Raw genomic sequence first — 14,139 nt, forward strand, 5'->3', positions numbered from 1 at the left:
CATCTCACAATGAAAAAGTTGTTAATTTCTTATTTTTTATGAATCTGTCTTACTAATTTAATGCCCTGGAAAATGCATCATTTGGTATAATTGTTCTCTTTGTATTGTGGTGGCATACCGCCCACTTGTAAGTGTTTCATTTTCTTCAATTCAACCTTTTTATCTTATGATAGTCGTGGAATTCTATTCCTATACACCAACTGCAAAAAGTCATGCTTATATAATGTTTAATTTGATGAATGCCTGAAATTCTTAAAATCTACCATCAATGACATTAGCCAGAAGAGATCTCAAGGATACATGGTCTTATAAAGTGAATTTTACTTTATAGGTTTTCACTATTCTATATCCAATCAAATTTCCATACAAAAAGCATTTCCCTATCACATTGGTGAAATGCTTTCGAATTAATACTAACTACATCCTTAAAAAATACCACCATCCTGGGTATTGAAGAAGAGGTTAAATTCGTACTTTAATAGCCTGTTGTTCGCTTGTTTTTCCCATTTTAAAACAAATACTATCTTGCATTCCTGGGCTATTTTCTGCCATATTAACACCCTCAAAGGCATCATCATCTTTGGTTAACTCAATTTCTTCTTCACAATTCTGTGTTTCGTCCTTCAACTTAGGTTCAAGAGGCAATTTATCATGGTGGTTCTCTCGTGAAATTTAAATTGGGTTTTACCAACTTGAGAAGAATGCCTAGAGGTTGCAGTTGAAAAAATTGGATTACTAAAACATCAGGTACAAATATATATATATATATATATATATATATATTATTTATTATTTTTTTTCTTTTTAGTATGTACTTTATTGTTTTCCTATGAATACATTGGGATCTATAATTTCACACCATATTTTATGCACTACAACTTTAGGATTCAAAGTTGATAAGATATTACACAAATGGAATGAGATGTATGATGCTCATAGGTAGCAAACTTGTTCTACATCTTTTTGCCTATAACAACTAATCAATAACTGATAGAAGGCTACCATTGGAGTTAGTTTCTTGACAAAGGAGGTGCAGTTCGAAAATCGACTCTTTAATTTACAGGTTTGAGTAAACTCATTTGTTTTGCTCTAGAATACCATCCGTAGACAATAATTTATGATTGTTGATTGTAAAGCCCCAACATCTATATATATATATATATTTTTTTTTTAAATAGACTTGAAGTGTTATTAAAAATCCTCTTCATAATTTAAGCAAAATCTACTTTTATTCAAAATTTGAAATTTGTTCAGTAAGTCGATAATTATAAACCAACAATTCAAGTGAAAAGTTTTCACATCAAATAAAATCTTAAAGTATTACGACTTCACACCATCAATTCGAATTTAACATAAAATGTCAAATGTTCAAATACAAGAAAAACTAGTAAATATTGTGCACAAAATTTAACATAAAGATGTTCTTCAACAAATAAAGGAAATTTGCAAATTTTCATCCTTAGAAATTTTACTTGACGACTCCATAAGCATCACTCGGTTAATCTGCCACACGCCTACATAATTCGTTCTAATCTGAAAAATTATTATAATAATGAGTATTTTGAAAAACACTCAATAAAAAATACTTGCATATTCTTATTAACATGATATAAATATAAAATGACATGACATACCGACATTTTTTAGATTTAGAGTAAACCGATCGCGATATCAAATAGCTGAAAGAATTTCATAAAAATTTTTAGTAGAATTTACATATTTGACAAAACGATCAGTCTAGTAAGATTTAACATATTCAACCTAACGGTCCATTCCAAAAAAATTAACATAAAAATTGACTCGAAGACCGAGAGTATTTCGTGTGAAAATCTATAAAAATATCGAGAAAATAAGAATTTACCACTTGCACAAAGTATTCTTACCTTAACTAATACTCTACGAAATCTAAAGATGCAAATGATTAAGCTGCATATTTTTCTAAATAGTGTACGTGTGAAGTAAGATTGCAAAGAATGAAATGGTGTAAATTTTTGTTTTAAATGGAAATAACATCCTATTTATGGGGCTGTCTGGTCACGCTTTTAAGCATAATCTGGACCATTGGTAATTGGAAATTACATCGTTGGACAATTAAAGTATGAGATATGTCTGACACGAAGCCAGTCCAACAACGGGTATTTTTTCATTGCTTTTCCAACATTACCATTTCATTAAACACTCAACCAACCAACACCATTTATCTCTCTCTCTCTCTCTCTTCACCATCACAGAATATTTATTTTCTCTTCCCACCACAACCAGCCGACGATGTTGTTCGAGATTCGGTCGCTATTATTTTCCTCCGTCAACTAGCGTTTTCCATAGCACGTAGTTAGTTTCTCCTTCTGACTGGGAGTTTGTTTCCTCGTTGATGACGATTTTTGTTGTACAACTCAGACGACGATGGCACCTATCCGCTAGTTCCATCTTTGATCGCTCACACCATGGATCCATATGTCTCCCCAGTAAGTGACGCCGATTCCATCTTCTTCTTTTTTTGCACGGGCAGATCATAAAGGCTCTGCCTGCCTCCAATTTTGTATGAAAAATTTGATGTTTCTCGTTTGTTTTTGCAAAGGGGTGATAACGTACCGAATTCGTCCACCTCCAAAACTCTTCCCAGCCAGACCTAAGCTGCGCGCAAGAACGTTCACTGGAATCGACATGAGAACCAAATTTTCATTGCCGCTTGTGAGAAGGTGATCGCTGACGGTCACCGTAATGGAAAGTATTTCACGAAACAAGGATGGGATCAAGTCATCCAGCTGTTCAACTCCAACTCCGGTCATTGTTGGACGAAGCAGCAGCTTAAGAATCATTGGGACGGTCTTCGGATGAAGTACAAACATCTGCGCGAGTTGCTGAACAGCACTGGTGTCGAGTATATCTCCCATACGGGAACAATTAATGGACCCGACGAGTGGTGGGAGAGAAAGATTCAGGTACACTACAATTTACCTTCATGGTTTCCGGATCATTGTTTCTGTGTGTTATGGTAAATATTTATGGTTTTGAGTTTATATATTCTTTCTCCTTTATTGATGATTTGAAGCTGGATTCCATTTTTGATGTGCCGAAGCCGAATTCTAGAGCCTGATTTTGTGTTGTTGATATGTCACACAATTAAGGGAATAGGTGTAAATGTATGGTTACAGAATTGGGTTTATCGATAGGAACTCACCACTAACAATGAAAAGTATAGTTTTGTAAATCTGACACAATGGTTGTTCAATCCTTAGCTTCCAAAGTTGAGTAAAGCAAGTGTGTTCCTACTGTTTTTAGGTTATTATTCCGGAAATGATTTTCATAGAGCTGCTTCAATTTTCTCTCATTGGACTACTCATTCCAAGTTACGCATAATAAATGAAATGTAGTAGGTGGAGTTTGCTAAAAACCTTGTAGTCTTTCCTGAAAACCATCAAAGGTTTGTTCGCCTTGATTTTCTGCCATTCCGTAAATGACCGACTTTTGTTAGGTTTATGTTAGATTACAAGCAGTGGCAAAAAAACATTTTTTATATGATTACGACTACTTGGAGCTAGACGCATATATATGATACATCAATATATACAAAGATTTGTCTGGTCGAAGCCAACTGAAATAGATTATCTCATATGTATTGTCCGCCTCTCTTTTATGTTGTTCCTTTGCATCACTGTGTAATTTTAAATAACAGCAGTCTTGACATGACATCTTATAGCGTATAGGAGTAGACATTGGATAATACATGAATCATAAATAGAACTCATTGGACATTTTAATGACATTTGTCTCTTCGACATCGATGTTTTCTTATGAATCCGTGTCGTTGGATGATGTTCACGTTTCTTTTACACTATATTGAAATCATGGCGCACTTGTAATCGTTTCTTCTGACATTCCCCTTCTACTTCTGAATGTGTAACAGGAAAACAAGGATTATAGAGAATTCAGAGACAAAGACTGCAGAGAGGTGTACAGCTACAAAGTGCTGCTCGAGGACGCCTACGACAGCGATAAGTATGCGATAACACCCTCGACCATGTGCAAGACAAGCTTCTCCATGTTCGAAGATAGTCGACACGAGGACCTGCAGGATAGTCAGCCGCTCGACGAGGAGGGCAGTGCGTCAAGTGATTAGGGCGAGAGGACATATCCTGTCGCGTCCAGCATCGACGTCTCAAGGCCGCAAAGTGGTGACAAACGTACGCATGGCGGTAGGAACAAAAAGGAGAAGAGAGCAAAAGTTTCCGCGACGAGCTTATCAGACTCTGTTAACCTTGCTATCGCTGCAAGTGCAAAAATAGCAGCTAAAATCAACAGCCTGGTCAGTCCCGATGTGCCGGACGCGAACACGCTCATGAAAGAGTACGGGCCGATTGTAGAAAAAACTGATATGTACTTTTGGATGTTGACGTTCTTATCACAGAGGCCGAACAGGGAGATACTTGCAATGCAAGAAGATGCGAATGACAAATTAGACTAGGTCGAGTGGAGGCAGGAGTAAAGGCAAGCCCACCCGAAGTGAAAGCTGTTGCTCGGTCAGTTTTCCCATTAACGCCGTATTATGTACCGTTTGTTCTGGTTTTTTTCCTTTTTCTTTTTATGTGCCATGTGTATGACTACTGTGTTGTAATGTACTATTGTACTAATATCTTTTAGCTTTTTTGCAAATGTCCTGTTATATTCAAACTTCTATGTCACTATTTATGTTGCATGCCTACTGTCATGTTTCTTGGACATTACAATTTTATCAAATAGTACAGCTAACATGGACTGACCATCAAATACTAAAATGTCAATCACTTGATAAGTGAGTATTTTTTTGTCATGCCATGCGGGCAACTTTTTTATGCTGATGACTACATTTTTGTGGAGGAGCATCTATAAAAGAGAACATGCAACCAATCCATTGCATGCTAATAAGTGAGCTTGCAAGGAAGGCAATTGGGGTATTCTACTTCTTCTGCTTCAACTTGAACCACAAAATGCAATATCTTTGCAAACAGAGTGGAATGGCGGTCTTTGATTTCAACCGTGTACTTCTAAATTATTCTGATGCTGAAGCCGAGGTCGGGGAACTTGAATTCTTGCAAGAGCTTCAAGAGGACGTTGTCCAGTGGTTTCAATACTGTCGAATGTTCGCAGTAGATGCGGCGACCTACTATCGCGAATAGAGACGTTGAATTAGAAGATTCCCATTCGCGAGGAACGGACACATGTTCATGTTAGGATGTATCCTGTTATGCTTCGTACGTTCACGCATATACTTCGTGACGAATACGGACTGCGTAGTGCGCAACAAGTTGATGTATATGAACAAGTTGGGATGTTTTTGTGCATATTAGCGCACGAAAAAGGCTATAGATAGGTTCGAACGTTATTCAATCATTCGTTGGAAACTATTGGGCACTACTTCAAAATAGTACTTTGAGTTGCTTGCAAATTTAGTATACGTCTAATTAGACCTAATCCGAACTACAATAACGGTAAGTGGCATCACGTACTGAATTTGACCCAGCATCCGTTGTTTGAGAACTGCATAGGTGTGATTGACGGCATGCACGTCAAAGCTATCTTGCCGCGGGACGAACGAGTAAATTTTATCGGAAGCAAGGGCATTTCAACACAGAATGTTCTTGTAGCATGTGATTTCAATTTGTGTTTCACATTCGTGCATGCAGGGTGGATGGGGACCACGCATGATTCCCTCATGTTGGCTCGGGCCATACATAGTCCCAAAATTGATTTTCCGAAGTCTGCCCCTGGAAAATATTATCTTGTCGATTCAGGATTTGTCCATAGACCTGGGTACATGGTTCCGTATAAGGGTTTAGATATATTGTATCATTTTCAGCAATTCTACGATGGTCAAACAGGTGCCAGACGGAACTTTTGCAATGCACATGAGAGATTTAACTTCAGGCATTCGTCATGTCGAAACGTTATTGAATGCGCATTTGGAGTGTGGAAAAGTGGATGGAAAATACTGGATCGTATGCCGAGTTACAATTTCAAAGTACTGACTGCTGTTGTCTTAGCGACAATGGGTATACACAACTTCCTCAGACGGGCAGGAGTTGTGGAAAAAGCGTTCACAAGAGCGGAGACAGATCCTGATGCGGCGGAGGTAGAACTTCCAGACGAGCAAGAACAAGCCGCTGCTGAATTTAATGCTCCAGAAATGCAACGAAATGAAAGGGATCGCTTTCGAGATTATTTGGCTCAACGTCATTGAACGCGTGTTGTCTTAACGATGTCGTCAGCGAACAATAATGTAGAACGTTTATTGTCCACTTCTTGTACGAATCGAAAATTAGGAAATAGGAGCTCATTCCGTTCGCTAATTATGTGACGCTACGTTAGTTCATTTGTGAAATATCTCGGCAAAATGTACGCAATCTTAAGTCTTTTATAAAAAATGACGTTCCAAAAAATGGTACGTTATCCATTTTTGTTGCATTTTTCAGTTTCACGCCTGGACAAAAAATTATTTCTAACTTTGAAAATGTTGTTGCCTTCGAAAAACGTGGAACAAATAAAGGCTGCAAGACTTGGATTTTTGGTCAAACTTATCTTCATTTTAGGACAGAGAAAAGCACAAAATTGAAATGCTGCAGAAGGTAAAGTGGTCAAGTTTGTTATTTTAAAAACATGCAAGAAACCGGCTGACAGCGGGACCACTTGACGTGACCGAAAAATCGATTTTTCTTGCTTGATAATTTCTAGCAGACGGGCACTATATATAGTTATATACATAATGTAACATCCATCAACCCAAAAGTCAAAAAGTCTCCGGTCAAAATGGTGAGAATTCAAAGATTAATTAAATCAATTTATGGTCTCTATCAATCAATCAATCACACCTTGATAACTTATATATGAATTTAACATTTTTGACTAATTAATTTAATAATGGAATTCAATTTGATGACGTGTAATTGTAACCATACCACATTGTTTTAAAATATTATTTTTATTTACATTATATATGATCATTTTCTTTCTATTCGATTAACTCGAACATAATTAGTTCAAAATTATTTTTCCTTGAGCCCATATTGTATTATTTAACACGAGCTACAAAATGAAAAATAATATCGATATATTTTTATCAATTTCTAAATTACTTAAATATTCAACCTACTAACTTATGATAAATTCTAAAAAGTATACGTAAGTAAATAATCATTATGCAAATAAGTGGGATGAGTTTATTACTTCAACTTTTGAACTTTAGTGTGACAACAAGACTAGACATGGACTATTTCATTTGCTAGATGACCATTATAAATTTAGCCCATATAAAAATATAATTAAAAAATTCGAGGTGTTACATTGACCGTCTGCGAACTAGTGTGTATTGGATTCGTATAGAAGTTTCGGTTTTAACCTTTTCTTTTTCAAATTTTTATTTAGTTTCTATTCGTATTTGAAGCCACTAAAATCCCATTCACGGTAATTCAAAAGTTTCATTGTGATGTTATTAATTGAGTAATAATTTAATGACGTAGCTATTATTTTCCTTTTTATAAAATGGAAGAAGTTTATGCATACCTTATATATAACCATATTTCAGCTTAGTTTTTGGGGAAAATAATACATTACTACAATGTTTACAGCTATAAATTTAATAACATTGAATACAAAATATTATAAACAATACATAACCTCGGAAAATTAACAGTTGTAACGAGAAGTTAATATAACGAATACCAAATGTTCATATCAAGAATAAAAAAACTTAAATAGAAAAGAAATGAAAAGTAAGTCTATTCAAACCAACTTATAAATATCTTTCACGTTTACGAATGAATTTGTCTCAAATTTACATACACATAGTTTTAACATTAATCAACTAATGTGCACTGGACATTCATCCTACTAGTGTTTTGAAACATATGAAAACCCGGGGGAAAAACAGTGGCAATATTACTATCACCGGGATTTTTTCACTATACTATTTTATTAGATTACATTTTGTCTCCCACCTATCTTTTTATTAAATATGGGCATTTAGGCCCTCAGGGCACATGTCCAAGTAGTAAAAGGGGAGGGTGGAGAAATCCAACTTTGCTTGAGGCTGTCGCGTCAAGGGTTCGAATCCTGAAATATGGATTTGGCTCTTGGGTAAGTGCAAGTGTACAAGCAGCCTTCCACCCTATACCCTTCGAGGCATAACCTGCGATTTACCTCTCTCACGATATTTCAGGGCAAGGGCGGTGGGGGACCCTTAAGGTTGGGGTTCAACCTTTATTAAATATGGGCATTTAGTGTTTCTTTGGGAATTGAGAGTGAATAGTTGAAGTGAAAAATGAATTTTCGAAGACCGCGTGGTTAAAAAGTAAGAAAAAATTATGACTCTTTGTATAAAATTATTCTATTCAAAGAATATGCAACCAAAAATGAGTTTAAGAAAAAATATTTTTCAAATAAGTTGTGTCTACAGATGCAGTAATGCAAAATGATTGTACTTCTCGACAAATATATGCAAAATTAACAAGGAAGAATTGAGTATTTAAGTGAACTAGAAACTCTCATCGACATCGAAGAAAATGTCTAGATAATTTAGAACTCCAGGAAAAAAATGAATATTGTGCGTGTAAACGCTCTAGGTACTTTCGTCAAATTTGTCTAATTTATCTAGAATACCTATATGGTAACAATGTCCAAGATAGAACAGTATATTTGTTAAAAATTCAAAAAAACAGAAAAAGAGAAGCGGTGATGCCACCAACTCCATCCAGTTTTCTATATTTCATATTACGTGCATTTGGCAACCTATATAATAAGCGAATAGATAAGCATTTCCCTATTACGATATTTTAGATGATCTCATATCACACTCTTATGCGACTTTTAATCGTTTCTTCAAGAAGCTATATCATGATGCTACTCTAGCAAGTTATCAATGGCCGCGACTTATTTAGTTCCCGACATATTTCTAAAGAAAAGCTGGTGATTTAAATATGAGCGGTTCTCATAATAAAGGAAAGCTATATTTTTTGCTAATTCTTTTATTTTTTTACACTAGCCGAACAATTCTTTTATCCATTTGAAATTTAAGACACTATAGTGTGTGCAACAATGCAAAAGCTCATGATCAAAGTAAAAAATGATTGAGTTAGTGTTTCGATTCAAGTTAGGAGAGAGAGTATCATTGAAAGACAGAGCACTGTATACCCTGACACATATATAATAGTGAGCTATTATTAAATTTTCGTTGTTTGCAGAATCATTTGCTTATAGACTTTGCGAGATAAATATAAAGTCTGGTAATGATTATTGTCTACAATTTATGTTTAGCCCATAATATGTAGGCAAAACATGTTAAAAATGAGTTATGTTCACTTCCATAGGCAGACTCAACCGTGATTTTATATGAGTAAAAAGAGTTGTTTAATTTTGAATGCAAACGAAGTCCTTATAAGCATCCTTTTACTCCCGAAAGATATTGTATGCAGAGTTGTGCATGAAATGGAGAAGATAGAAAGGATTTGAAAATTATTTACAGCATTTTAAGCTTTGAAAATTGCAATTTTATTAACAATCTTAAAGAAATGCAAAGAGAGAGTGAGATTTGAGTTTCAAAATAAGGTTTACAATAATGAATGTACATTCAATCCCTTACATGACATTCCATTTGTTTTCAAAAAATTATGGATAAGAAAAATTTGTTTTTAAAATTGTTCAACAATGTGTCACCATGTAGCACAATGTAAACAATAATGTAAAAGATGATATACATGTAACATGATTGTAACAATGTGTTTTATTGTCTAAAACTCCATTTCTCTTTAACTCTCTCCTAATAATAACTCGTCAAATCATTTTAACTTTACACCTCATCACTTTTTAAAGTGGATTTTGATACTTGTACATCGGGGTTGACCAACTCCTCACAACAGGAGGCCTACGATCAAATAAAAAAACCATGAGCCCTCCTGTTGTGAGGGGATTGGTACAATGGGGTGTCAAGAGTAGCAAGATCCTTTTAAAGTTCGATAATAAACAACACCTTTAACGACGTTAACCAATTGGGCATTCATGATCAAATTTATCTTATCTCCCTCAATCTTTCATAAACATTTCCTTTCGGTGACTTCCTCCCACACTTCCATTCAACGATTGACAAGTCTTGTTTACAAATCCATAAAATTCCCACCAAGAATTCCCAGGTTACGATATTCGCCAAGGAAGCAACGGGTTTAGACAAGGCTCGTTAGCATGAGGAGAGCCACATGAGTTTTATTTTGGAGCCGTGTAGTGTATAAAGAACCCGCACAAATGAGAGGTAACACGACTTTAGGACAGCGTTTTCGACATAACTCCAAAGCTTGCTTTCTTTCTAACCCTCTCCGTATGTTTATATTATTTTGAATCATGTTTATGTTTTTTTACGCACAAATCACCCAATTTTTTCAATAATCTAAAGTCGTGTTATGTGATATGTGTGTATCTTATTCATTTATCAATTGTGTAAGTAGTTATTTCAAGTTACAGGATTAAAAATTTATGTATAGTCCTTGAAAAAATGCACGTCAATAAGAATATCATGAAAACTGGTAATGGTTAATAGTCAGAAGAAAATAATAGGGGCATCCAGATTGATTCAACCATAGGTAAGTTATGAAATATCTAAGAGATTTAGAGCACTAAGTTTTTTCGAATAACTTAGTAAGGAACAAGAGTAGCTGCGGAATCCACCAACTGATGCAATTCTGGATTATATAAATTCAGATATGATTATTATAAAAAATAAAAAATAAAAAAATAAAATCTATTGCTTGTCTAATGTGCACTATGATGAAATCCTAAGATATTGTGTAGTTGATCATGATTGAGGTAAATTCCAGCTTTAGTTTGAATATAAATTCATCAAAAAAATTTATAATAATAAATAAAAATTGCTGGTTGTATTTTGTAGTCTCATAAACGGAAGGGCCGCTGGTAGGAAAATAATTTAGGGTCTGTTTGGGAACGATTTTTTCTCTCAAAAAATTTATTTTTTGACCGTTGGTTCACTATTCCATCCGTCATATTTGATTTCTTCTCTCACAAGTGGATCCCATTTTTCTCTTAACGGTCAAAAAATCAATTCTCAAAATCACTCCCAAACAGGCTCTTAGAGTGTTAGTTGCTAGATCGTTATATCTATGTCCTTTGAAGGGCATGAATCTTAGGATTTTCAATGAACCTTGGCGAATTGCATTTTAAGCTCTTTGTGATAAATCTGTTTGTAACTATTATTTCTCTAAGAATAATTATTTTTTTGAAGTGCAACAACTCTATAATCATAATTACCTAGAATTCATATACACTATTTTGGAACCCTGAGNTAAGAATAATTATTTTTTTGAAGTGCAACAACTCTATAATCATAATTACCTAGAATTCATATACACTATTTTGGAACCCTGAGCTAATCAAATTTACACCATGAATTTCAAAGCGGCGGCTGATGTATGGTAATTCATCTTCCAAAAGTGACCTATTAGTTATTATTTTTATTAATCATTTCATCTTGAAGCTTGAAGCTTGAGGAGAAAAGTTGGGTTTTGAATTTTTAAATGGTACTCGAGATCTTAGATCAAAATACCAATCTGTCTTTTTGAAATGATAAATGAATGTAGATTTGTATGCTTCTTTATACGTGTGATGTACGCTTGATGCTTGAAGAAATATTTGTAGATACTAACAGTGCAAACGGCTAGTGCTTACCCCTTTTAGGACAAATATGGATAAGTAGTAATATTTGAATTTGAGCCAAAAGGTTAAAATTTGTAAGAAGACAACCAATCTGGAATATAAATTACATTTGCAGGTTGAGGAAATAAGAATTGTCTTCAATAGTTATTATTTCTTGAGATAATAAATTATGAAAATTTGATAGAAAAAGGAGGAATAATACTTGTCTTACATTAAATATGTTATTAATCTGTACTATGTTTTGTATGTTTCTGTAATGTGCAAGTCTAAATGAAATATTCTTTTACCTGTGTTATGCCCAACTCATGAGTAGCTTGGGCATTCATGATTTTCTTCTTTGAAATGTGAACTTGACCTTTTACAAGTAATGTGAGATTTTTTCAGTATGTTGACCTCTCTTAAAACTTATTTTACTTATGTGAATGCTTTATTTGTTTCACTCTAATTTAATTGCTTTGAATAGCAAGCGAAAAGACCACTGAATTCAATGAGGCGGATTACCTTCTAAATAGAATAGCATGACAATTGACATCAACTTGATAACCTCGAAGATGGTAATTAATAATTTAATATGGTCAGTCACATATATATGTTATGTGTACTAGGAGTGAATACAGTCAAGGATCTCATAAAACGGCTCATGAGTTTACATGGATTTCATGTGGTGTCAAAATTGGTTTTGAATTTCTTCAAAATGAAAATGTGGGGAAGGATGCAAAGAATATAAAAAGAAAATTTTATAGTATGATGACAAATAATTACACTACCTTTTCATCTCACTTCTTAGACATATTGGTGATTATATGGTATAAGAAACAAAATATGATATATTAACTCATGATAAACTTCATAGTAAATGTATTATTTGCCCTGCTACAAGGTGAGCTCTCACTTAGCCAAATATCCTTGACATGTGGGGGTATTAAATTATTTAATAGAGTTTTCTTTTCTTTGGTCAATACTTGAAAAGAAGTTGGTTGAATATCGAAATGTCACACTTTATTTAAATCTATTTAAGTTATTCTTATATCTTGTGACACTAACATTTTGTCAAAGTGTTTAGAAGTATTTGCAGACATGGAAAATTTCAAAGAAACTCCACAACAATAGATATCTTTGGAATGTGGAGGTGTTTAATATGTTGGAAAATTTCACCGTCAACTATAGACACTATTTGTGCTCTATAAAATATTTTCATATCCCAATAATTGGACAAATAATTTTCACTTTAAAATAATTAGGACAAAACCACATTCTATCGTACTCTTATGCAAAGATGATTTTGCATAAATCATTTCATTTAATTTCATAAAATTAATTGAGGCTATCGTCATTAATCAAGGTTTGTATAATTTTCAAACCAAAATCCATTGACATATATCGAATTTACAACTTCATACCGTATATGTCACTTACCGGATTGATGCATACCGTATATGCAACTTATCGTATATGCCGCTTACCATATATACGACTTACTGTATTCAGCAGCTTATCGTATTTGGCAGCTCATCAACTTATCATATTTGACAGCCTACCATATATGGCAGCTTACCATATTTGACAGCTTGCCAGCTTATCGTATATGTCATTTCACATTATTTCATGCACAATCTTATGAAATAATATTTTTATGCAGAATTTAATCATGCATTTAAATCTCATGAAATTTCAAGTATTATCAGTAAATAGAAATTTTAGACAATTCATACTAGAATGAAAAGTCACCAAATTCATGCCCTTTCATAGCCATGGATCAAAGCAAAACGGTTTTATTCTTTACATTCCGCTAACTCCCGTTACTTACCACAATGAAAGGGTGTGCACTTTCATTCAAAACTATAATTAACCTTAACTGTCAATTAATTCAAACAATTAAAGATATACTCAATGATCCATGTAATATTTTCTTTTTCATATTCCATTACAAGAAATAATGATAAGATCCCTTATCCAAAAAATAATGATCAGATCTAATTCAATATTTCCTGCCAAGGGAACACACCTCTTCCTCTCATTCATGTACACCATTCAACCCAAACCAAATCTTTATTAGGCAAGCAGCTTTTCATTGATTATTATCAATTTACCACGTAAGGGATTCATTATCTACGCAATATTCAATCCCGATTTTCAACAAAATATTGGATGCACGTTACGGTTTTAGGATGTAAAACATCAGTTTGTGCCTATCTTATCATGGAAGAAGGAAGAGTTCTTTTGATTTCATTGACAGTTAAGGCAGTCCCTATAACGTGTCACATTTATGCAATTTATTTTGATAAACAGAATATATAAGGCAGTGTACTACCGTAACACGTGAATAGATTTTATAAGTGAATTTTGGCATTTTCTCATGCAATAATAGAGAAATAAAGAATATTATATTTGTATGGTTCACATACACAGTTAATTGGAATGACATTAATTGAGAGCCCAACCTTTCAAAGA

At 34.0% G+C, this 14,139-nt stretch overlaps 2 protein-coding genes across 2 annotated transcripts; both read left to right on the plus strand.

Moving 5' to 3' along the window:
- The first annotated feature begins 2,235 nt into the window (after window positions 1-2,235).
- On the plus strand, window positions 2,236-4,666 carry LOC111374832. Its single transcript, XM_022997567.1, has 3 exons — window positions 2,236-2,465; window positions 2,579-2,942; window positions 3,908-4,666. Exons 2-3 carry the CDS (start codon window positions 2,835-2,837, stop codon window positions 4,118-4,120), a joined length of 321 nt encoding a protein of 106 aa, XP_022853335.1. The 5' UTR covers window positions 2,236-2,465; window positions 2,579-2,834; the 3' UTR covers window positions 4,121-4,666.
- A 546-nt stretch (window positions 4,667-5,212) lies between these two features.
- On the plus strand, window positions 5,213-6,217 carry LOC111374826. The gene is made up of 2 exons (XM_022997562.1): window positions 5,213-5,310; window positions 5,431-6,217. The coding sequence occupies exons 1-2, from the start codon at window positions 5,213-5,215 to the stop codon at window positions 6,215-6,217; spliced, it is 885 nt and encodes a 294-aa protein (XP_022853330.1).
- Window positions 6,218-14,139: the final 7,922 nt, after the last annotated feature.

The sequence above is a fragment of the Olea europaea genome, unplaced genomic scaffold (genome assembly GCF_002742605.1).
Source record: "Olea europaea var. sylvestris unplaced genomic scaffold, O_europaea_v1 scaffold1300, whole genome shotgun sequence".
In the NCBI taxonomy this organism is placed as follows: Eukaryota; Viridiplantae; Streptophyta; class Magnoliopsida; order Lamiales; family Oleaceae; genus Olea; species Olea europaea.

Bases quoted from the DNA above. Each gene is read 5' to 3' on its own strand.
- LOC111374832 (XM_022997567.1), top strand. From the start codon at position 2,835: ATGAAGTACAAACATCTGCGCGAGTTGCTGAACAGCACTGGTGTCGAG. The intron at 2,943-3,907 runs GTACACTACAAT...AATGTGTAACAG, and splicing joins GGTGGGAGAGAAAGATTCAG to GAAAACAAGGATTATAGAGA.
- LOC111374826 (XM_022997562.1), top strand. From the start codon at position 5,213: ATGTATCCTGTTATGCTTCGTACGTTCACGCATATACTTCGTGACGAA. The intron at 5,311-5,430 runs GTTTTTGTGCAT...TTGCAAATTTAG, and splicing joins GTATATGAACAAGTTGGGAT to TATACGTCTAATTAGACCTA.